The sequence below is a fragment of the Prionailurus bengalensis genome, chromosome X (genome assembly GCF_016509475.1).
Source record: "Prionailurus bengalensis isolate Pbe53 chromosome X, Fcat_Pben_1.1_paternal_pri, whole genome shotgun sequence".
Lineage (NCBI taxonomy): Eukaryota > Metazoa > Chordata > Mammalia > Carnivora > Felidae > Prionailurus > Prionailurus bengalensis.
In genome coordinates, this window is record NC_057361.1 from 71,268,352 (window position 1) to 71,294,721 (window position 26,370).

Below are 26,370 nucleotides of genomic sequence, written 5' to 3' on the forward strand. Positions count from 1 at the left end.
ATGCTTTCTTTGAACTCCTCTCAGAATTCTTGTCTATATCTTGACCAAAACTCGTCATGTGGCCACACTTAGCTCAAGGAAAATTGGCAAATCATACTTTTTTTCTGTGGTGAGGAAGGCAAGGAGTAAGGGATATGGAATGGGTGTTGAGTTTCAGTTAACATATAGTGTCTGCTACCCTATTCTTCTAACTCATCAGTCATAATATTATGACATAGTTGTCTTCCTAACAACCATTAGGGTTCGTTGTCTCTAAAATCTTCAGGAACTCATTATTGCCTATACACTCAAATCAAGACCCCTAAGCATGACCTACAAGGCCCTTCATTTATGATCCCAGTTCAACTTTAATCCTATCTTCCCTTTCCTCTCCCACCTTACTGCTAAACTATATTTTATCTATAATGCTATATTGCTTGCTTCTTGAACATGCTTTGTTATTTTAAGTTTTTTTTCTGCCTATGCTGGTGTTTCCTCTTAGAATTTTTTTTTTTGTCTCATCTTGTTCCATATTCCAACTTCGTATTCATCCTTCAGACCTTGTTCCAGTGTCACCTTTCTCAATCCTCCAAGGTAGGATTTAAATGCTCTCTATTCTACATACCTTTATAGAAATGGTGTTTATAGCTGTGCCAACCCATCCAATTTATTATAAAACTAAAACTAGGTTAGTATTTTTTCACAGACAAGATACCTTATAGGTAGGACTGACTTATCGTTGTGTAACTTTTATGCCCATGAAATAGCTAGTACATAGTAAGAAGTCACATGTTTTATGCTGATTGCAATACAGGATGCGAAAGTAATTATAATTCTATCAAAATGCTTATATTCTACTAGAAAGGAAAGAAACGTATGTATATACAGTGTTATGTGTAGTTTTTTCCCTAAGATAAATACAACCAAAGAGCTATAAATGCTCAGAGATAAAATGTTGTTCTGAGATGATGTTAAGGAGGCAGTGGTACTTGAACTGCTCAAGGTGGGGAAATAGTTCACTTACAAGTTTTCATAAGTAAGCTCCTCAAAATTTAGCTTCAGTATTTTAAATGAATTTTTTGTACCTTAGATCATTTTATAATCAAACGAATCCATATTTCATCAAATCTAAGACACAGTATTTACCTTTTTTCTTAAAATGATGCAAGTTGATCATTATACTTATCCCAATTTCAGCTGTGTTAAAGATGTGAAAATACAAGCATCTTAAATTTAGTGAGATATGGTAGGTAAAAAATATCCTAATGCTAAGTATAAAGTGATTTTTTTTTAAGTGATTCTTGATTTATCTGCTCTTTTGGATCATCAGCTCTGCTACTAGTCATTAATATATTAGTTTGGATAAAGAAAGGAAAGTTGACTGTATCTGCCAAATCTGTTTCAAAGTAAAAGATCTGCTCAAACCAGAGTTTGATCACTTGCTGTATTGTACAACACTCAAAGTCAAACTGCTGTTGGACTCAGGTGACATTCAACTGTTGGAGCACATGTTGGGACTAGTTGAAATGAGTTATCTTTCACTCTTCTTTTGCAATATCCATAAGTTCTTGTCTGTTAAACCTGAACAGATGCCACCCCTCCTCAGAGGAAAGATCTAAAGCCCTCGATGAGTGTAGTAGTCAATAGAAGCCTGGTTCCAAATGACAACAAGACAGTGCATGCAGTTACATTGGCTTCTGATGGCTATCTGTTTAAAAACAAATAGAGGTTTAAAAACAAATAGAGATTATTTTTACTTGAAAGCATAATCTTCATTAACACATTTATTTAAGGTCAATTTGCAAGTTACTGTGTCTGTATAATACTTCCAAATAATAATACAATAGTTACCCTTGAAATTCTCTAAAGCTATAAGAATAAAAAAGCCCTGTTGAGTTTTAAAAAGTCCAGAAGTAATTTGCGAAGTCTACTCATTGTTTTTTCTATAAATCCTATTCAGTTTTTTTCTTTATTCTACAGAAAAAGTTTCTAAAAGTTTCATATGCATTTCCAAAGAACAAAAGGACCTTGTTTTTATACTATGCTTTTTTTTATTAAAGTATAATTAACATACAATATTATATTAGTTTCAGGTGTACCATATAATGAGTCAAGAATTCTATGTTTCTCAGTGCTCATCAAGTGTACTCTTAAATCTTCTTATATTTCACACATCCTTCCCACCCACGTCCCCTCTGACAACCACCAGTTTGTTCTCTGTATTTAAGAGTGTTGTTTTGTTTGGCTTTTTTCTTTATTCATTAGTTTTGTTTCTTAAATTACACATATGAGTGAAGTTATAAAGTATTTCTCTTTCTCTGACTTATTTCACTCAGTTATGTCCTCTAGGTACATTCATGTTGCAAATCATCCTTTGTGGCGCAGTAATATTTCATTGTGTGTTTATGTATATGTATGTGTATATACATACCACACTTTCTTATCCATTCATATGTTGTTGGACATATAGGTTGCTTCCACAGGTTGGCTACTGTAAATAATGCTACAGTAGACATAGGGGTGTATATATCTTTTTGAATCAATATTTTCATTTTCCTTGGATAAATACTCAGTAGAGGAATTATGGTATCATATGGTAATTTCTTTTTTAAATTTTTTGTGTAGAGTTCATTTTATTTTTTATTTTATTTTTCTAATATGAGATTTATTTTTTTGACTTTAATAATCATATTTTTATTTTTTTATTATTTTTTTTAAATATGAAATTTATTGTCAAATTGGTTTCCATACAACACACAGTGCTCATCCTAACAGGTGCCCTCCTCAATACCCATCACTCACCCTCCCCTCCTTCCCACCCCCCATCAACCCTCAGGTTGTTATCAGTTTTAAGAGTCTCTTATGTTTTGGCTCCCTCCCTCTCTAACCTCTTCCCCCCCCACCTTCCCCTCTCACATGGTCTTCTGGTAAGTTTCTCAGGTTCCACATAAGAGTGAAAACATATGGTATCTGTCTTTCTCTGTATGGCTTATTTCACTTAGCAGAACACTCTCCAGTTCCATCCATGTTGCTACAAAATGCCCTATTTCATTCTTTCTCATTGCCATGTAGTATTCCATTGTCTATATAAACCACAACTTCTTTATCCATTCATCAGTTGATGGACATTAGGCTCTTTCCATAATTTGGCTATTGAAAGTGCGGCTATAAACATTGGGGTACAAGTGCCCCTATGCATCAGCACTCCTGTATCCCTTGGGCAAGTTCCTAGCAGTGCTATTGCTGTGTCATAGGGTAGATCTATTTTTAATTTTTTGAGGGACCTCCACACTGTTTTCCAGAGCGGCTGCACAAGTTTGCATTCCCACCAGCAGTGCAAGAGTGTTGCCCTTTCTCCACATCCTCTCCAGCAGGGATAGTCTCCTGATTTGTTCATTTTAGCCACTCTGACTGGCATGAGGTGGTATCTGAGTGTGGTTTTGATTTGTATTTCTCTGATGAGGGGAGATGTTCAGCATCTTTTCATGTGCCTGTTGGCCATCTGGATGTCTCCTTTAGAGAAGTGTCTATTCGTGTCTTCTCACCTTTTTTTCACTGGATTATTTGTTTTTCGGGTGTGGAGTTTGGTGAGTTCTTTATAGATTTTGGATACTAGCCCTTTGATATGTCATTTGCAAATATCTTTTCCCATCCCGTTGGTTGCCTTTTAGTTTTGTTGATTGTTTCCTTTGCAGTGCAGAAGGTTTTTATCTTCATGAAGTCCCAATAGTTCATTTTTGCTTTTAATTCCCTTGCCTTTGGAGATGTAACAAGTAAGAAATTGCTGCGGCAGAGGTCAGAGAGGTCTTTTCCTGCTTTCTCCTCTAGGATTGTGATGGTTTCCTGTCTCACATTCAGGTGCGTCATCCATTTTGAGTTTATTTTTGTGAATGGTGTAAGAAAGTAGTCTAGTTTCATTCTTCTGCATGTTGCTGTCCAGTTCTCCCGGCACCATTTGTTAAAGAGACTGTCTTTTTTCCATTGGGTATGCTTTCCTGCTTTGTCAAAGATTATTTGGCCATACTTTTGTGGGTCCAATTCTGGAGTCTCTATTCTATTCCATTGGTCTATGTGTCTGTTTTTATGCCAATACCATGCTGTCTTGATGATTATAGCCTTGTAGTACAGGCTAAAGTCTGGGGTTGTGATGCCTTCCGCTTTGGTCTTCTTTTTCAATATTTGTGTGTTTGGGGTCTTTTTGGTTCCATACAAATTTTAGGATTGCTTGTTCTAGCTTCGAGAAGAATGCTGGTGCAATTGTGATTGGGATTGTATTGAATGTGTAGATAGCTTTGGGTGGTATTATCATTTTAACAACATTTATTCCTCCAATCCATGAGCATGGAATGTTTTTCCATTTCTTTGTATCTTCTTCAGTTTCCTTCATAAGCTTTCTATAGTTTTCAGTATACAGAACTTTTACATCTTTGGTTAGGTTTATTCGTAGGTATTTTATGATTCTTGGTGCAGTTTTGAATAGGATAAGTTTCTTTATTTGTCTGTTGCTTCATTATTAGTGTATAAGAATACAAATGATATGTGTACATTAATTTTGTATCCTGCAACTTTGATGAATTCATGTATCAGTTCTAGCAGACTTTTGGTGGAGTCTTCTGGGTTTTCCATGTATGATATCATGTCATCTGCAAAAAGTGAAAGCTTGACTTCATCTTTGCCAATTTTGATGCCTTTGGTTTCCTTTTGTTGTCTGATTGCTGATGCTAGCACTTCCAACTCTGTGTTAAACAACAGCGGTGAGAGTGAACATCCCTGTCGTTTTCCTGATCTCAGGGGGAAAGCTCTCAGTTTTTCCCCATTGAGGATGATATTAGTTGTGGGCTTTTCATAAATGGATTTTATGATGTTTATGTTCCTTCTATACCGACTTTCTTGAGGATTTTCATCAAGAAAGGAGTTGAATTTTGTCAAATGCGTTTTCTGCATCAATTGACAGGATCATATGATTCTTATCTTTTCCTTTATTAATGTAATGTATCACATTGATTGATTTGCAAATGATGAACAAGCCCTGCTCCCCAGGAATGAATCCCACTAGTTCAAGGTGAATAATTCTTTTTATAAGCTGTTGAATTCAATTTGTTAGTATCTTATTGAGAATTTTTGCATCCATATTCATCAGGGATATTGGACTGTAGTTCTCTTTTTTTGCTGGGTCTCTGTCTGATTTAGGAATCAAAGTAATGCTGGCTTCATAGAATGAATCTGGAAGTTTTCCTTCCCTTTCTATTTTTTGGAACAGCTTGAAAAGGATATGTATTTTCTCTGCTTTAAACGTCTGGTAGAACTCCCCTGGGAAGCCATCTGGTCCTGGACTCTTATTTGTTGGGAGATTTTTGATAACCGATTCAATTTCTTCGCTGGTTATGGGTCTTTTCAAGCTTTCTATTTCCTCCTGATTGAGTTTTGGAAGTGTGTGGGTGCTTAAGAATTTGTCCATTTCTTCCAGGTTGTCCAGTTTGTTGGCATATAATTTTTCATAGTTTTCCCTGATAATTGCTGTATTTCTGAGGGATTGGTTGTTGTAATTCCATTTTCATTCATGATTTTATCTATTTGGGTCATCTTCCTTTTCTTTTTGAGAAGCTTGTCTAGAGGTTTATCAATTTTGTTTACTTTTTTTAAAAAAACAACTCTTGGCTTCATTGATCTGCTGTAATTTTTTTTTTTTTTTAGATTCTATATTGTTTGTTTCTGCTCTGTTCTTTATTATTTCTCTTCTTCTGTTGGGTTTGGGGTGTCTTTGCTGTTCTGCTTCTATTTCCTTTAGGTGTGCTGTTAGATTTTGTATTTGGGATTTTTCTTGTTTCTTGAGATAGGCCTGGATTGCAATGTATTTTCCTCTCAGGACTGCCTTCGCTGCATCCCAAAGCATTTGGATTGTTGTATTTTCATTTTCATTTGTTTCCATATATTTTTCAATTTCGTCTCTAATTGCCTGGTTGACCCATTCATTCTTCAATAGGGTGTTCTTTAACCTCCATGCTTTTGGAGGTTTTCCAGACTTCTTCCTGTGGTTGATTTAAGTTTCATAATATTGTGGTCTGAAAGTGTGCATGGATCTCAATTCTTGTATACTTATGAAGGGCTATTTTGTGACCCGGTATGTAATTTATCTTGGAGAATTTTCCATGTGCACTTGAGAAGAACGTATATACTGTTGCTTTGGGATGCAGAGTTCTAAATATATCTGTCAAGTACATCTGATCCAATGTATCATTCAGGGCCCTTCTTTTCTTTATTGACCCTGTGTCTAGGTGATGTATCCATTGTTGTAAGTTGGGTATTAAAGTCCCCTGCAATTACCACATTCTTATCAATAAGGTTGCTTATGTTTGTGATTAATTGTTTTATATATTTGGGGGCTCCCGTATTCGGTGCATAGACATTTATAATTGTTATTTCTTCCTGATGGATAGACCTGAAATTATTATTTAATGTCCTTCTTCATCTCTTGTTACAGCCTTTATTTTTTTTTAACGTTTATTTATTTTTGAGACAGAGAGAGACAGAGCATGAACGGGGGAGGGTTAGAGAGAGGGAGACACAGAATCTGAAACAGGCTCTGGGCTCTGAGCTGTCAGCACAGAGCCTGACGCAGGGCTTGAACTCATGGACTGCGAGATCATGACCTGAGCCGAAGTCGGCCGCTTAACCGACTGAGCCACCCAGCGCCCCATTGTTACAGCCTTTAAATTAAAGTCTAGTTTGTCTGATATAAGTATGGCTACTCCGGCTTTCTTTTGACTTCCAGTAGGATGACAGATAGCTCTCCATCCCCTCACTTTCAATCTGAAGGTGTCCTCAGGTCTAAAATGAGTCTCTTGTAGACAGCATATAGATGGGTCTTGTTATTTTTTTTTTTTTTAATCCATTCTGATACCCTATGTCTTTTGGTTGGAGCATTTAGTCCATTTACATTGTGTTTTTATTGAAAGATATGGGTTTAGAGTCATTCTGATGTCTGTAGCTTTCATGCTTGTAGTGATGTCTCTGGTACTTTGTGGTCCTTGCAACATTTCACTCACAGAATCCCCCTTAGGATCTCTTGTTGTCCTGGTTTAGTCGTGATGAATTCCTTCAGCTTTTGTTTGTTTGGGAAGACCTTTATCTCTCCTCTTCTGAATGACAGCCTTGCTGGATAAAGGATTCTCGGCTAAATAATTTTTCTGTTCATCACATTGAAGATTTCCTGCCATTCCTTTCTGGCCTGCCAAGTTTCAGTAGATAGGTCTGCTACTATTCTTATGTGTCTACCTTTGTAAGCTAGAGCCTGTTTATCCCTAGCTGCTTTCAGAATTTTCTCTTTATCCTTGTATTTTGCCAGTTTCACTATGATATGTCATGCAGATCGATTCAAGTTACGTTTGAAGGGAGTTCTCTGTGCCTCTTGGATTTCAATGCCTTTTTCCTTCCCCAGGTCAGAGAAGTTCTCAGCTATGATTTGTTCAAGTACACCTTCAGCCCCTTTCTCTCTCTTTTCTTCTGGAATTCCTATGATATGGATATTGTTCCATTTGATTGCATTACTTAGCTCTCTAATTCTCCCCTCATACGCCTGGATTTTTTTTTATGTCTCCTTTTCTCAGCTTCCTCTTTTTCCATAAATTTATCTTCTACTTCAACCTATTCTCTCCTCTGTCTCTTCAATCTGTGTTATGGCCGTCTCCATTTTATTTTGCATCTCATTTATAGCATTTTTTAGTTCCTCATGACTATTTCTTAGTCCCTTGGTCTCTGTAGCAATAGATTCTCTGCTCTCCTCTATGCTTTTTTTCAAGCCCAGCGATTAATTTTATGACTATTATTCTAAATTCTTGTTCTGTTATATTGCTTAAATCGTTCTTTTTTTTTCACATTGAGTAGATGGTCTTTATTTTATTTTATTTTATTTTATTATTTTTTATATGAAATTTATTGTCAAATTGGTTTCCATACAACACCCAGTGCTCATCCCTAAAGGTGCCCTCCTCAATACCTATCACCCACCCTCCCCTCCCTCCCACCCCCTATGTACCCTCAGTTTGTTCTCAGTTTTTAAGAATCTCTTATGCTTTGGATCTCTCCCTCTCTAACCTTTTTTTTTTTTTTTCCTATTCAATTTGTTAGCTGTCGCTACTTCCTAGAGTTTCTTTTGAGGAAAATTCTTCCATTTCGTCACTCGGGTAGTTCCGGTGGTGGCTCCAAACTGCAGGGCACTTCCACTGTGCTGTGTGGAATAACTTTCGTTGGTGGGCGGGGCGCAGTCAGGTTGGATGTCTGCCCCCAGCCCACCGCTGGGGCCACAATCAGACTGCTGTGTACCATATCTTGCCCTCTCCCAGGGGCAGGACTCACTGTGGAGTGGTGTGGCCCCTATATGGGCTACTTGCACCCTGCCAGGCTTGTGCTGCTTCAATGGGATCTGGCATATTAGCAGGGGTGCACAGGGGCGGGAGGGGCAGGCTTACCTTGATTTGCCATTGGAGGGGCCCTGCAGCACCGGGAGAGATGGATCCACAGAAGCACAGCATTGGGCGTCTGCAGGGTGCAAGCAAGTTTGGTGAGGGGAACTGGTTCCCTTTGGAATTTCGGCTGGAGGATGGGAGGGGGAGATCACACTTCACAGCACCTTTGCTCCCCCTCAGAATTGAGCTCTGTCTTCTGGGGCTCAACAACTCTCCCTCCCTGCGTCCTCTCACCCTCCCCGCTCTCCGAGTGCAGAGCTGTTGACCTTTAACATTTCAGATATTAAGTCCTGATGGCTGTCAGAACTCACAGAGTCGGGCCCCTCCGCTTTTGCAAGCTAGACTTCGGGGGCTTTGCCTTGCCCATTGGGCTGCCCCTCCACTGCCCGGCTCCCTCCCGCCCGTCCATATAGCACACATTGCCTCTCCACCCTTCCTACCCTGTTCCATGGGCCTCTTGTCTATGCTTGGCTCTGGAGAGTCTGTTCTGCTAGTCTTCAGGTGGTTTCCTGGGTTATTTAGGCAAATATGGGTGGAATCTAAGTGATCAGCAGTACAAGGTGAGCCCAGTATCCTCCTACGCCACCATCTTCTTTTTTAAATTTTTTGAGGAACCTCTATAATGTTTTCCACAGTGGCTGTACCACCTCTGTTCTCAACAACAGTAAATGAGGGTTCCTTTTTTGTTTTTTACACCCTCACCTTGTATGTTTGATATTAGACATTCTGACGGGTATAAAGTGATATGTCATTGTAGTTTTAATTTGCATTTCCCTGATAGTGATGTTGAGCATCTCTTCTTTTGTCTGTTGGCCATCTGTATGTTTTCTTTGGGAAAATATCTATTCAGGTCCCCTGTCCACTTTTTAATTAGATTATTTGTTTTGGTGTTAAGTTGTATAAGTTGTTTACATTATTTTAGATGTTATCCTGATATTAGATATGACATTTGCAAATATCTTCTCCTATTCAGTAGATACACTTTTTGTTTTGCTGATGGTTTCCTTTCCTGTCTAAAAGGTTTTTATTTTGCTACAGTCCCAATAGTATAATTTTACTTTTGTTTCCTTTGCCAGACAAGACATCTAAAAAATATTTTTATGGTTGATGTTAAATAAATTACTGCCTATGTTTTCTTCTAGGAATTTTATGGTTTGAGGTCTTACACTTAGATATTTAATCCATTTTGAGTTTATTTTTGTGTATGATGTAAGAAAATGGTCAAGTTTCATTATTTTCATGTAGCTGTGCATTTTTCCAACACCATTTGTTGAAGAGACTGTCTTTTTCTCATTGGTTATTCTTGCCTCCTTTATCATAGATTAATTGGCCATAAAAGCATGGATTTATTTCTGAACTCTGTTTAGTTCCATTGATATATGTGTCTATTTTTGTGTCAGTAAAATGCTGTTTTGATTATTCTGTAGTATATCTTTAAACCTGGGATTGTGATGTCTCCAGTTTTGTTCATTTTTGAGATTGCTTTTGGGCATTCAGGGTCTTCTGTGGTTCCATAGATATTTTAAGATTATTTTTTTCTAATTCTGTGAAAACAAATTGGTATTTTGATAAAGATTGCATTCAATTTGTAGACTGCTTTGGGTAGTATGGACATTTCAACAATACTGGTTCTTCCACCTCATGAGCATGGAATCCCTTTTCGTTTGTTTGTGTCATCTTCAATTTCTTGCATCAGTGGTTTGTAGTTTTTGGAGTAGATTGCTCACCTCCTTGGTTAAGTTTATTCCTAGGCATTTTACTCTTTTTTGTCCAATGGTCAGTGGACTTGTTTTATTTATTTTTCTGATATTTCTTTATAAGTATTATAGAAATGCAACAGATTTTGGTATATTAATTTTGTATTCCATGTCTTTACTGAATTCATTTATCAGTTCTACTAGTTTTTGGTTGAAATGTTTAGGGTTTTCTCTATATATTATGTCATCTGCTGATACTGAAAGTTTTACTTCTTCCTTACCAAGTTGGATGCCTTTTCTTTTTCTTGTCTGGTTTCTGTGGCTAGGACTTTAGTTGTATGTTGAATAACAATAGTAAGAGTAGACATCCTTGTCTTGTTTATGATCTTAGAGGAAAAGCTCTCAGTTTTTCACCATTGAGGATGCTGTTAACTGTGGGATTTCCATACATGGCCTTAATTGTGTTGAGGTATATTTCCTCTAGACCTCCTTTGTGGAGAGTTTTTCTCATGAATGAATGTTGTACTTTGTCAAATGTTTTTGCTACGTCTACTGAGATGATCATATAGTTTTATCCTTTTGCTTGTTAATGTGATGTATAATATTGAGTTGTGAATATTGGATCACCCTTACATCCATGGAATAAATCCCACCTGATCATAGGGAATAATTGTCTTAAAATGAATGGTTGCATTTGGTTTGCTAATATTACGTGATAATTTTTGCACCCATGTCCATCAGAGATATTGGCCTTTAGTATTCTTGTTTTGTAGTGTATGTGGCTTTGGTTTCAGGGTAATACTGGAAAATGAGTTTGGAAACTTTCCTTCTTTTTCATTTTTTGGATTAACTGAAGAATAAAAGGTATTAACTCCTCTTTAAATGTCTAATAGAATTCATCTGTGATGCCATCTGATCCTAGGCTTTCATTTGTTTAGAGTTTTTGATTGCTGATTCAACTTCATTGCTAGTAATCAGTCTATTCAAATTTTCTATTTCTTCCTGATTCAGTTTTGGAAGGTCATATATTTCTAGAAATTTATGCATTTGTTATAGGTTGTCTAATTTGTTGCATACAATTTTTCATAATATTCTCTTATAATCCTTAGTATTTCTGAGGTATTGGTTGTTATTTCTCCTTCATTTCTAATTTTGTGAGTCTTCTCTCTTTTTTTAATGAGTCTGTCTAAAGGTTTATCAATTTTGTTGATCTTTTCAAAGAACTAGCCCCTGGTTTCATTTATCTGTTCTATTGCTTTTCTTTTTTTAGTTTCTATTTCATTGATTTCTGCTGTAATCTTCATTATTCCCTTCCTTCTACTGGCTTTCGGCTTTGTTCTTTTTGTAGCTCCTTTATGTGTAAGGTTAGGTTTTTTACTTGAGCTTTTTTTTAGTTCTTCCAGTAGACCTATATTGCTCTAATCTTTCCTCTTAAATCAGCTTTTGCTGGATCCCAAAGATTTTGGATCATTGTGTTTTCATTTTCATTTGTCTCCATGTACTTTTTTTCCCCCTCTTTGATTTCTTGTTTGACCCACTCATTGTTTAATAGCATGTTATTTAACATCCATGTATTTGTGTTCTTTCCAGTTTTTTCTTGTGTTTGATTTCTAGTTTTCATGTAATTGTGGTTAGAAAAAGATGCATGATGGATTTTAATCTTTTTATTTATGGAGACTTGTTTTGTGGCCTAACATGTGGTCTGTTCTGGAGAATGTTCCTTATACAGTATTTGTGTAAAGTTTATTTTGTCTGATATAAGTATTGGTACCCCAGCTTTCTTTTCAGTTCCATTTGCATGGTAAATGTTTTTCCATCCCTTCACTAGCAATCTGCATGTAACTTTTAGTTCTGAAGGGAGACTTTTGTAGGTAGCATATCAATGGGGCTTGCTTTTATATCCACTCAGTCACCCTCTGTCTTTTGATTGCAGCATTTTGTTCATTTACATTTAAAATAATTATTGATAGGTATTATTGTCATTTGTTAGTTGTTTTACAGGTATCTTTTTAGTTCTTCTCAATTATCTTTTTCTCTTGTTCTCTTCCCTTGTCTTTGATAGCTTTCCATATTGATAAGCTTGGGTTCCTTTCTCTTAATTTTTTGTGTATCTATTAGACATTTTTTTTAAGAGAGTGTAAGTGGGGGAGGAGGCAGAGGGAAGGGAGAGAGAGAGACAGAGAGAGAAAGAAAGAATCTCAAGGAGGCTCCACACTCAGTGCAGAGCCCAATGTGGGGCTCAAACCCACAACCCTGGGGTCATGACCTAAGCCAAAATCAAGAGTCAGAAGCTCAACCAACTGAGCCACCCTGGCGCCCCATTAGACATTTTGGATTTGTGGTTTTTCATTAGGCTCATATATAACATGCATACAGTGTAGCAGTCTATATTAAGTTAATGGTTGATTACATTTGAGCCCATTCTAAGAGAAGTAAGTTTTTATACTCCCCCCACATTTTATGTATAATATGTCCTACTTTACATCTTTTCATTTTGTGAATCCTTTGACTGATATATCTACACTTGATCTTACTGCTTTTGTGTTTTAACCTTCATATTGGTTTTATAAGTGATTCATCTATGGCTTTTAATTTGTTTGTATTCAATGAAAATTTTTTCTCTCATAATTTCTTACTCCTGATTATCACGTTTTCTTCCCACTCAAAGAATTCCCTTTAATGTTTCTTGTAAGGCTGGTTTAGTGGTGATGAACTTTAATTTTTGTTTGGTTGGGAAGCTCTTTATCTCTACTTCTATACTGAATGATAACCTTGCTGGATAGCCATGAAGTGAGTATTCTTGGTTGCAGGTTTTTTTTTCCTTACATCATTTTGAATATATTATGCCACTCCTTTCTGGCCTGCCGTTTCTGCTGAAAAATCAGCTGATAGCTTTATGGTGTTTCCCTTGTATGCACCTTTTCTTTTCTCTTCTTTTCAAATTCTCTATCACTACTTTTTTTTGCCATTTTATTTATTATGTGTGTTGGTGTGAATTTCCTTGGGTTGATTTTGTGGAGACTCTGTGTCTTCTGGATCTGGGTGTATGTTTCTTTCCCCAGATTTAGGGAAGTTTTTAGCTATTATTTCTTCAAATAAATTTTCTACCTCCTTTTTCTTTTTCCTGTTCACCTTTGTTACTTTCTGTTACTCTTGTCTTCCAGTTCACTGATCTGTTCTGCTTCCTCTAATCTATTGATTCTCTCTAGTCTAATTTTCATTTCAGTTATTAAATTAGTCATCTGATCGGTTCTTTTTATGTTTTCTATCTCTTGTTGATGGTGTCCCTGAGATTTTCCACTTTTCTCAAGTCCAATATCTTTATGACCATTAATTTGGTTTCATTATCAAGTATCTTACCTCCATTTCATTTAGCTCTTTTGCTGTGGTTTTGTCTTGTTCTTTCATTTCGGATATATTCCTGTGTCTTATTTTGTCTAACTCTCTGTTTGTTTATATTTATTAGGAAAGTCAGTTATGACTCCTGATCTTGAATGTAGTGGCCTTACAAAGAAGAGGTCCTGTGGTGCCCTGTAGCACAATGTCCTCTCTTCACCAGAACCAGATGCTTCATGGATATCTTCTATGTGGTTTGCGTATACCCTACTGTTGTGGTTAAGCCTTATTTGCTTTCAGTCCAGTTGGTTGTACTTGCCTCCTGTACTTGACTATTATGGGCCATGTTTGGTCCTGTGCTGTTAAGGGTCAATTCTGTGGCTACAGTGCACTTATAGTTGGGCATTGTCAGAAGTCAGATCAAATGCCTTCCCTATACCTGGTTTGCTGGGGCTGAGGTCATGCCAAACTGCAGTGTTTTCCCTGTGTTGTCTCCTGAGAGGTTTATTTTGGTGGGCAGAGGCTGCAGACAAATCAGATGCCTGTCACTATTTTGTCTCTTAGGGCTGTGGTAGCACCAACCTGCAAGGTGTTCTCCCTGCCTTATACCCTGAGAGGCTTTTGTTAGTGGGCAGGGCTGGCAGACCAGATACCTGCCCCCAAACTGCTATAGCTGCAGTAACCCCAAGCTGCAGGACTCTCTCCCTGTGCTACCCCTGAGAGATTTTGGTTGGTGGACAGGGCTAGTTTTCAGATCACATCCCTAACCCCAGTCCATCTTCTAGTGTTCCAGATGCACTGATCAGCTTGGTACTCTCTTTGCACCGCCAGTTATAAGGTTTGGCTGCTTAAGGCTACAGTTGAACTGATGTGTGTGGTTATCTTTCCCTCTCTCCAGGGCAGGAGTCATTTTGGACTGGTGCAGGTCACTGCCAGAGCTGCTTGAATAAGACATGGCAGGAGCTGCTTTGGGACTCCTGCTGAATGAAGCAGGTTTGACAGAGTGGATCCACAGTGGAATGTTGGGTGGGATGCATGGTATTTGTAAGGTAGATGCAATCTACTCCCTATTACCTGCAAGTCTCCAGCTATCTAGGGTGGGAGGTAAGCGGTGGGGGGGGGGGGGGGAGCACAAGGAGAGAAATGGTTCCCAGCACCTCTGTTATTCTTTGAGTAGTCTCCCAAAGATCTCTGCCCCTCTAGCACATATTCTGAGATTTGTAAATAAATCTTCTGGGATACCCCAGGCACTTTTCACACTGCTGCTTCTATGTTGTATCTGGTGAGGTTGTTTGTTATACTGTCTCTTTAAGGTTGGGGACTCAGTTTCCTATTTCCCTTTTGCTCTCAGTACTAATCCCACTGATTACTAAAGTTCTTAGAGTTAAGCCCAGCTGGTTGTGAAAACTCAGGAAGTTAAGTCCCATAGTTTTCAAAGACAAATGTTAGGGGGATTTGTCTTCAGGGCAGATTCCCCCATGCCTGGGCTCCCTTCTGGGTGCTTATGGTGTCCCTCTCACTTGTGTTTAGTCTCCCCAGAATTTGGTTCCTGACCTTATCTCTGCCTGTCTCATCCTTTTAAATGTGGCCTTCTCTCTTTGAATAACTGTGGAAAGTCTGTTCTGCTAGTCTTTGGGTCATTTTCTGGGTTGGTTGCACTGAAGTAGCTGGTATCTAGGTGTGTTCCTGGGCCAAAGTGAGCTTAGGAGGCTCCTACTCCTCCAACTTCTAGAAGTCGTTTTATGTTATTCTTATATTCATACCATGGACCTATTTTATGGGTAGAATTGCCTTCTAATCTCCCTTTTGCTTACTTCTGCTTTATAGCAGAGGTATGTAGTATGGTTGTGGATTATACAGAAATCAATTTTTGGTTACATATAATTCAAATATAATTTATATGAGTATCTGATTTGAAGATCTAGTTTAGTTGAAACAAAAAGAGTAAGTACATTTTGAGGTTATGTTCAGAATGTGAGAAAAATTATCCAATTTATACCCAATTAAATAATATTTAATGAAGAAAAAGATAGTATATAGAATACCAATACTAAATGTAATACGTACCTGACTTAACCTTTTCAGCATTTCTGCTCCAATACCTAGATCTTTTAAATAGGTAATAGGAAATGAACCATGAGTTGAAAAAATCCACTTAACACATTTATTTACTTTAATCTTAAAGAAGTAAAATTTAAAACCTGTATCTGGCCATTATATACTCTTAATAGCTTGTGTTGAAACTCAACTCATTAATGTATTAATTATTTTTTCCTAATTTTAATGAGGTTCCAAAGGTAATAAAAAAGATTTTGGATTTATTTTAAAGATTGGTGAAGCAGAAATGAGACCCTGACACTATCATAATATAGTATATTTCTTATTCACTTTTAGACAAAACAACCCAAAATATAAAAGCATGCTTTTTAAAGATAAAAGGGTAGCTATGATAATTTGGCTTATTCAAGCCTTGATGGGAACTAATAAGAAAGTATTTTTCTAACCTGTGATTGAGTTTTCACCATATGTGGGGATAACTAAAATAGTGATCAGGTTCATGAAATAGAAGTGAGTTACATAAACTAACTTAAACACCATATTTGTACTGAAACCCTATCTCTACTCTTTAAAATATACCATTTTAATTTTTAAACTATAAGTAATATATAAGTGTAGCTTGACCTCGGTAAGCTTGTATGACATAAAAGTCCTCTAGGTAAAGTAACTTGCCAATCCAGGGGTCATACATAAAGTAGTACATGGCAAATCCAATAGTCATTTTGCCTAGAAAAGGGAAGAGAGGGTACAACGAAGTTAATGCTTTAAATCTTACAGTGTTCTTTCTTCTAAAATTGAATATCTTAGTGTTTTCTTTAGCTATTAAACTAATAAAAGCTTACTGGACAAAATTTCAATACAAAAATATATAATGTAGGCTTAAGCCCCTTATAACACAATCTTTAAAATATAAGCCATCTTTTAACAATGTAGAGTATATTCTTCCAATTTTTTTCTATGCATATACAAACATAAATATATACCACACATTTTCTTTAAAAAAAAAAAAAAAACCTGAGTTTATGTACTTATATTCTTCTCTGTTTAATAGTAATCATATGCTATCAAACTGTTCTTCATTTTCAGGGTAGAGAAAGCATACTACAGATTAAATTGGAGAAGGATTTCTTTTACCTGATGGTTTTTGTTGGTTGTGTACTTCTGCAATCAGGCAATAGAAAAGGGGATTGTTCCCAAAGCCATCCCCGAGTAAATCTGAAATATTAATTCATATACAATATGTTAGAAAGTTTATAGTAGAGGAAAGGAAGATGGTAGAGTAGACAGCATCAGGAATTCATCTCTTCACCTATACAACTGTACTGGCAGAACCTGAAGTAAATATTTTGGAACTCTAGAGTTTATTTGAATACTTGAAGCTTCCAGAGGGCAGCTTGGCTGGTAAATCTCAGTTAATTTTGGTCAAATACAGCCATCATCCCACTGGTGGCTTCCAAGCTTCCCCTGCCCTGCTTGCCTCATGGCAGCAGCTGTAGGGACAGCAGCTTGAATTGCTGAGTGGTTTGCTAGAGCCAGGGTAGGCATTAGGGAACTTATCCTCCAAATATTGGAGTTCTGTGTTCTTACCATGAATTGCTATTCTGAAGGCTGAGGTTAGAGCTTTGAAGTTAGCCATCATTCTTCCAATCTCCACCAAATAAAGCAGCTTCCAGATGTAAAAGGAGCCACACCTGTTTTGTTTAGCATTCAAAACCAACCACATATACAGAGAATCTAGAAAGCTACCATGCATGACAAGGGAAAGATACAGAAAAAAACCTCAGAACACCGTAAACATTCAGAACACCGTAAACATTTAACTCAGGCTGATCTCTGACACAGAGACACCAAAAACAACTAAAAAGCAAAACAAAACAAAACAAAAAAAACATCCATCCCTGGGAAGGGGGAGAATTTGTTTCCAGAGTTAACATATTAGAAGACTCAAATGTCCAGTTTTCAAGAAAAATCACAAGGCATACAAACAAATTGGAAAGTATGCCCCATTCAAAAAAAATTTTTTTTTCAATGTTTATTTATTTTTGGGACAGAGAGAGACAGAGCATGAACGGGGGAGGGGCAGAGAGAGAGGGAGACACAGAGTCGGAAACAGGCTCCAGGCTCTGAGCCATCAGCCCAGAGCCCGACGCGGGGCTCGAACTCACAGACCGCGAGATTGTGACCTGGCTGAAGTCGGACGCTTAACCGACTGCGCCACCCAGGCGCCCCAGTATGCCCCATTCAAAAGAATGAAGTAAATCAATAGAAAACATACCTGAGGAAGGCCCAGATATACTATTAGACAAAGACAAAAACAAATGTCTTAAAGATGCCCAAAGTGCTAAAGGAAAAACATGCACAAAAACAGGAAACAAAAGTATGAACAAAATAAGAATATCAATGACAAAATACAAATTGAAAAAAAGAACCCCCGAACAAGAAATTCTAAAGCTGATAAGTATAATAATTGAAATGAGTTATGCACTGTAGAGGTTAAAAATCAGACCTCTGCTAGCAGAAGAAAAAAGTCAGTGAATATGAATATAGGATAATTGAAATTATCAAGTCAGGAAAAGAAAAATAATGAAGAAAAGTAAACCAGAGCCTAAGGGCTTTGTGGAACACTATCAAGTTGGCCAGCATACACAGTATAAGACAGATTCTCAGAAGGATAAAAGAGAGAAAAAGAGTAAAAAAGAATATTTGAAGAAATGATGGCTGAAAACTTCCCAAATTTGAATCAAGAAATGAATCTACAAATCCAAGAAGCTCAATAAACTCCAAGTAGTATAAATCCAAAAAAATCAACACCAAGACACATTATAATGAAACTGCTAAAAGACAAAGAGAAAAATCTTGAAGACAGCAAGAAAGAAATAACTTGTCACATACAATGGATCACCAATGGGATAATCTTTTTTGTTTTAAATTTTTTAATGTTTGTTTATCTTTGAGAGAGAGAGACACACACAGAGTGTGAGTGGGGGAGGTGCAGAGAGAGAGAGGGAGACAAAGAATCCAAAGCAGGCTCTACACTGTCAGTACAGAGCCTGATGCGGGGCTTGAACTCACAAACCTCAAGATCATGACCCGAGCTGAAGTCAGATGCTTAACTGACTGAGCCACCCAGGCACCCCAATAGGATCATCTTCTGATTTCTCATCTGAAACCTTGGAGACCAGAAGGCAGGGGATTGATCTTTAAAAATGCTGGAGGGAACCTGTCAACTGAGAATTTTGTCTCCACCAAAACTGTGCTTCAAAAATGAAGGAGAAATTGAGACATCCCCAGATCACCACCAAAGCAAACAAACAAACCTGAGGGATTTCATTATCACTAGACCTTCCCTGGATACAATGCTAAAAGGAGTCCTTTAGGTTGACATGAAAGAAAGCTAGATAGTAACTCAAAACCACATGAAGAAATAAAAATAAAGGTACCTAGTTAAAGGTAAATGCAAGAGCAATTATAAGGAAAGGACTAGAGTTATTTTAATTTTGTTTGTAACTCCACTTTTATTTTCTATATGATTTAAGGATAACTGCATAAAATTAGTTATTAATATATGTTATTGGGCCCACAGTCTGTGAAGATGTAATCTCTAACATCAATAACATACAAAGGGGGGGAATGGAAATTTATTATTTTGTATGCCATTGGAATTAGACTAGTATAAATTCAAATTAGATTGTTATAATTTTAGGATGTTAAATCTAGTCCCAGTAATAACCACAAAGAAAATAGTTATAAAATATACACATAAGGAACTGAGAAGGGAATCAAAACATTTCAACACAAAAATCAACAAAACACAAAAGAAGGTGGAAATAAGGAACAAAAATACTGTATGGCATATAGAAAACAGCAAAATGGCAGAAGTCCCTCCTCAGTGATTACTTTAAATGTAAATGGATTAAATGGTCTAATCAAAAGACAGAGTTTAGCAGAATGGATTAAAAAAATAATCTAACTCTATGCTGTCTATAGGAGACTCATTTTAGATTTAAAAACACACATAGAAAAGTTGACAGTGAAATAATGGAAAAAGATATTTCATGCAAATAGTAACCAAGAGAAAGCTGAGGTTGTTGTACTAATAACAGACCCAATAGACTCTAAGTTAAAAACTGTTACAAGAAACAAAGAACGAGGTTATATAATAATAATAAAAGGGTCAATTCACCAAGAAGATACAGCATTTATAAACATTTATGTATCAATCAGGGCTCCAAAATACATGAGGCAAATATTGACAGAATTGAAGACAGAAAAAGATAGCTCTACAATAATAGTAGAACACTTCAATACTTCAATTTCAGTAATGTACTGAACAACCAGACGAAAATTAATTTACTAGATCATTTGAACAATACCGATCAAATGGACCTAAAAGAAATATACAGTACACTCCATCCAACAACAACATAATGCACATTTTTCTCAAGTGCACATGGAAGCTTCTCTAGGATAGACTATATGTTAGGCCACAAAACAATAAATTTTGGAAGATTTAAATCATACAAAGTATCTTTTCAATGAAACTAGAAATCAACAGCAGAAGCAAACTATAAATATCACATATTTAGAAATTAATGCACTCTTAACCAATAGGTCAAAGAAGAAATCACAAGGGAAATTAGAAAACACTTAGAGATGAATGAAAATGAAAATACAACATATGAAAGTTGTGGAATGCAGTGAAAGCAGTGCTTAGAAACTTACAGCTATAAATGCCCACATTTAAAAAAGAAAAGATCTCAAACAATAACCTAAAAACGTATGCCTTAAGAAACTAGAAAAAAGGGAGAAAACTATGCCCAAAGCTAGCAGAAGGGAAGTAATAATAAAGTTTAGAACAGATATAAACAAAATAAAGGATAGAAATACAATAGAGAAAAATCGATAAAACCAAAAGTTGGTTCTTCGACAATGTCAACAAATTGACAATTGGACTGACAAAAAGACAGAAGATGCAAGTAATTAAAATCAGAAATAAAACACTACTACTGACCTTAAAGAGATTAAAAAAAAAAGATTATAAGTAAATACTATGAATTGTATACCAACAAATTAGATAACCTAGAAGAAAGGAACAAATTCCTTGAAAATTACAAATGACCTAAACTTATTCAAGAAAAGAAAAATCTGAGAAGACCTATAACAAGAGTTTGAATTAGTAATTAAAAATTTCAACAAAGAAAAGTCAGGGACTTTGAGATGGTTTCACTGGTGAATTCTATCAAACATTTAAAGAAGAATTAACGCAATCCTCAAACTCTTCAAAAAAGTTTGAAGAGGAAGAAATATGTCTTAACTCATTCTATGAGGTCAGTATTACTTTGATATCAAAGGCAGATAAAGACATCACAGGAGAACAAAAATACAGACCAGTATCCATCATTAGTATATATGCAAAGATGGGACGCCTGGGTAGCTCAACCAGTTAAGTGTCTGACTCTTGGTTTCAGCTCAGGTCATGATTTCATGGTTTGTGAGTTTGAGCCCTGCATTGGGCTCCTCTCTGACAGTGCAGAGCCTGCTTGGGATTCTCTCTTTCCCTCTCTGCCCCTCCCCTTATTGTGTGTGTGTTCTCTCTCAAAATAAATAAATAAACTATATGTGTAGATGCAACGATCCTCAACAAAGTATAAGCAAACTGAATCCAACACCATAGTAAAAGAATCATTCACCATGACCCATGACCAAGTGTGATTTATCCTAGGAATGAAAGGATTGTTCAACATAAGAAAATCAATTAATATAATATATCACATTAACATAACAAAAGAAAAAACCATGAACATCTCAATGCAGAAAAGGCATTTGACAAAATACAATACCCTTTCATGACAAAATCCCTCAGAAATCTAGGAATAGAGGAAAATTCCTCAACATAATAAAGGATACTCATTTAAAAAAATAGTTAACTTCATGCTCAATGGTGAATGGCTTAAAGCATCCCCCTAAGATTAAGAACAAGATAAAGATACTCACTTTAACTGCTGCTGTTCAACATTGTACTGGAAGTTATACCCAGAACTATTAGAAAAAGAAATAAAAGCTATCTAAATTAGAAAAAAAAAAAAGAAGGGAAAAGAGTGGAGACGGAAACAAACCACAAGAGACTCTTAATGATAGAGAACAAACTATGGGTTGAAGGAGGTGGGTGGGAGATGAGATAGATGGGTGATGGGTACTAAGGAGGGCACTTGCTGTGATGAGCACTGGGTGTTGTATGTAAGTGATGAATCACTGATTCTACTCCTGAAACCAATATTGTGCTGTATGTTAACTAAAATTTAAATTTTTTTAAAAAATGAGAAAAAATAAATTAGGAAGAGGTAAAATGTTCTCTGCAGATGACAAAATCCTACTGGTAAAAAAAAATCCCAGAGGATCCAAAAGAAAGCTACTATGGCTAATAAAAGAATTCAATGAAGTTTCAGGCTGTAAGATCAACAAATAAAATTTTGTTTCTATACACCAAAGAACAAACTAAAAAGTAAACTTAGAAAGCAATTCCCTTTACAATAGCCCCTAAAATAAATACCTAGGAATAAATATAACCAAAAGGTGAAATATTTGTGTGCTGAAAACTACAAAAACATTACTGAAAGAAAAGAAGAACTAAATAAATTAAAAAACATCTTGTGTTCATAGATAAGTCTTAACGTTAAGATGCCAGTACTACCCAAAGTAATCTGAAGATTTGATGGAATCCCTATCAAAATTCCAAAATTCCAGTCCCTATCCCTTTTCACAGACATGGTAAAACCAATCTTCAAATTCATTTGGAATTCCAAGTGTATAATTTCATATGCTTTAATCATCTTTAAGTGTTTATATTTCCTTCCAAAAGAGATCTTATTTGTTGTAAAACACTAGCCTATCTGTTTAATATTGCTGGCTATCAAAATGTAGTAAATATGTTGAAAATAGTTTGTCATTTTGTGTTTATCCATTTCATCCTATCAGGCTACTACCAACATATTGGGCATCAAGTTTACTTTTTTTGACCAGTTACATTTCTAATTCTACATTTTGAACATTACTTGAAGACTATTGCAGCCATAAAGATGCAAAAGCTTTTAAATATCAACTTAATACTTAAAAAATGGGGAAAATAAAAAATAGTGGATCATTGACAAAGCTATCAAACTAATGTCCTGCATATGTAGATACTATTAATGGCACCATCTTTGTGTAACAAGGACAGCAGCTTCTGCATATCTAGGTACAAGTAGTATGTGTGCATACATTATGCCATATTTTTTTTAATCTCTGAAAACATTATATAACATCTTACTCATTACTGTTAACTTCACTGCATCCAGCATGTTCTCACAGGAAGCCAATTCCTGTCAAAGTAGAGGAAATTTTCAGTTTATAGTTTAGTAACAAATTCTCTTTTTATATAAAAATTTTTTAAGTTTATTTATTTTGAGAGACAGAACTAGCAGAGGAGCAATGGAGAGAGAGGGAGACAGAATCCCAAGCAGGCTCCGCACTGTCAGAATGGAACCTGATATGGGACTCAAACTCACAAACCTGTGAGATCATGACTTGAATTGAAACCAAGAGTTGGATGCCTAACTGAGCCACCCAGGCGCCCCAACAAATTCCTAAGATGATAATCATGATGTAGCACCTGAGTGGCTCAGTTGGTTAAGCATCCAACTCTTGATTTCAGCTCAGGTCATGATCTCATGGTCGTGAGACTGAGCCCAGCATCGGGCTTTGTGCTGTGTGTGGAGCCTGCCTGCTTAAGATTCTCTCTCTCCCTCTCCTGCCCTTCCCCATCCGTGTTTTCTCTCTCTCTCTCTCTCTCTCTCTCTCTCTCTCTCTCTCTCAAAAAAAAAGATGGTAATCATGAAGTTTTTATAAGTATTTATTTTTTATTTAGCATTTATTAACATAGGATGCCCCATGTAGTATTAATAAGTGAGTCAGAATTAGCTGCAGTCATCTAGAAACTTAAAATCGAAAACGGCACATGCAATAAAAGCACATATATGGAGAGATCAACTAAGTTGATACCTCACTTGTATGAATTTTGGTTGTCCAGGTAACTAGTCTTGAATACAACCAGAAATGTGGAAGTGGAAATTCCAAAAGGAATATTCAAGGTAGATGTCATAAAGTCTATATACAATAAAGCTAGTAGACTTTACAGAAAAGTCTGTCATGTTTGCCTGTGAGGTGTTATACTCAGTTTAACTTTAGACTTTGTCAATGTAGCTTTTCACTATATCATTTTTTTACACATTCACATTAATTCATAGTTTGGATTATATGCTTGAAAAGGCATTCCCCATGTTCAGATTATTAGATAACAACATAAAGCTCAAAGCTAATTAATCATTACATTTCTGTCTATGATGCATAGTAAGTAATTTTGCTTTTCTATTATTTTTCAACAGTGAATACTCATTAAAATTATTCCCAAGAAAATTCTAGTGTATATTCAGGTATATGAGGCAAATTTAAAAGCAAATGTGGTCAGGGACTCCACAGATACAGGTTGAAGTGGGAGAGTCCAGTGATCTGTTTCTTCCTTAGTGATGTTTGGAAAGATAAAGAACATAAGTTTTCTGGATAGAGAGATTCACTCCCATTGAATAATAAATTTATTAATTGCCAACTGGGTGCCAGATACTAAGCTACAAAAAACTTAATTTTTTTTTCTGCCTGGAAAAATGTGCTTCCAGTACATAGTACTGTGCATAGTACCAGTATTGTGCATAGTACTTTGATCAATGATCTAATCATGTGATTAATGCCAGTTAGAGAAATGATATGGGAGAGTAGAATAGAATCGAAGACATGGAAGGATAACCACGTTCTTACAGATCTGTAATAAGACCTAGCATTATTTCAACAGATGTATTTCACTAGAAAACATTTTTGCCATTAAAACACATTCTTTTAAAAAAGGGAACAGAAACTTGGCCTGATTTAAGGATATATCATATATAGATATAGATATAGGTATATACCTTTTCATTGTAAAAAGTTTCCCTTATCTGTAACCTGTGCCTTATTCCAGTCTCATATTTACTCCATTGAAAATATAGGCTGCCACATTTATATGGAATTGTTTAGGTTGTGCAACACATAACTGATTCTTTTGAGTGCCACAGAACTTAACAGTAACTATAGCTATTAGTGTTTCCCCTTTACTATACTGGGATGATTTCCATAAAAACCATTAAAATGGACTTTTAAATAAGAAATTTTTATCCCAGCTCCATGGACTCCTAGAAGTTGTCTGTGGATGGCTGCAGATGTGTATCAGGGGTCAAAAAACTGTCTGAGTTGTATGGAATATTTTTTCTGAATGAATATTGTTTTGTATGGAAAATTTGTTCTGGATGAATATTGTTTTCTGCACAATCATGAGCTTCTACAAGTAGGTGTGGTCTTAAAAGCAACAGGACTCCCTACCCTAAAATCTTACCCATTAATACCTGAAATTCTGTGACTAATAGATCATTCATTTAAGTGAAGCATTTTTCTCTGAGATCTTTTTTTAAAGTTAAAATTTCCCCAAGAGAGACAACATATTAGGTCCCTGAAATGTCCATGAATTCATTCCCCCCACTTTGAGTCCCCTACTACAAGTCAAGAAATTTATGTGTAATTATATTACAACACTTTAATATAGATAGTACTATAATATTGATTATAGATGTAAAAATTGAAGCCTACAGAGGTTAAGTAATTTCCAGAAGGTTGTGTACATGGGTCATAATTAGCAAAACTAGGAATCAAACCCAACCTATGCCTTCCTTACCCTCAGCCCTGAACTAATGCCATGTAATTCCACAGAATAAGAAGAAAGATGCTTACTTTAATTAGGTGCAGGATTTCTGGGCAATCATGAGCCTCTGCAGGTCTTATTCGGAAAGAATTCATTCTTGGTTGCCGCATGCCTGATTGGCTCCTTCCTGGTTGGCTTATGCCTGGTTGGCTTGGGCCTGGTTTGTTCATGCCTGCTTTGCTTGTTCCTGCTTGACTTGTACCTGATTGACTCCAGCCTGGTTGCCTCATTCCTGGTTGATTCATTCTGAATTGGCTCAGGCCTGGTTGCCTCATGCCTGTTTGACTTGGGCCTGATTGCCTCAGGCTTAGTTGACTTGTGCTGAATTGGCTTGAGCATGGTAACTTCATGCCTGGTTGGCTTGGGCCTGGTTGACTTATGCTGAATTGGCTCAGATCTGTTTGCCTCATACCTGATTGACTTGTGCCTGACAGGCTTGGGCCTGGTTTTCTCAGGCCTAGGTGGTATGTGCCTCCTTGCCTCACCCCTGGTTGGCTCATACCTGGTTGTTTCATCCTCAGATGGTTCATGTTCGGTTGGCTTATGTCCAGTTGGTACATACCAAATAAGCTCATTCCTGACTGGCTCATGCCTGGTTGATTCATGTCTGGTAAGCTTGATTGGTTCGTGCCTGATTGGTTCGTGCCTAGTTGACTGAGGACTGGCTGGCAGATGATTGGTTGGCAGATGACTGTTTGGCCAATGACTAAGTGTCTTGATGGAACAGAAGTTCTTGACTACAGTGCTGTGGTGGAAGGCAGTAGGAGGTTTCTGTTTTTTCTTAATTTGATTGGTACTTTTAGATACCCCTCTATCAAGATGAGAATGGGAAAAATAATGGAGGACTACCCAAAAAAGATTATTGATGCCTCTGATTTGCTGGAGTTGACCTCACCAGCGACCACAGCTGTAGGCTTGGCTGGGTTTCAGGTTGTCATCTGGCCCTTCTCTGCCAACAGGCCGTAAGTGAGGGGAAGAAGAAAATGACCCTCGGGGAGTATTTCTGCTTTACCCC

At 36.6% G+C, this 26,370-nt stretch overlaps 1 protein-coding gene across 1 annotated transcript; it reads right to left on the reverse strand.

The window, feature by feature from the left end:
- Positions 1-1,303: 1,303 nt before the first annotated feature.
- Positions 1,304-26,023, reverse strand: SATL1 (spermidine/spermine N1-acetyl transferase like 1). Its single transcript, XM_043571261.1, is given in 7 exon segments — positions 1,304-1,600; positions 1,603-1,687; positions 15,545-15,585; positions 16,160-16,261; positions 16,670-16,750; positions 22,842-22,893; positions 25,385-26,023. Coding segments are annotated over 7 exon segments (1,020 nt in total). The 5' UTR covers positions 25,961-26,023; the 3' UTR covers positions 1,304-1,517.
- Positions 26,024-26,370: the final 347 nt, after the last annotated feature.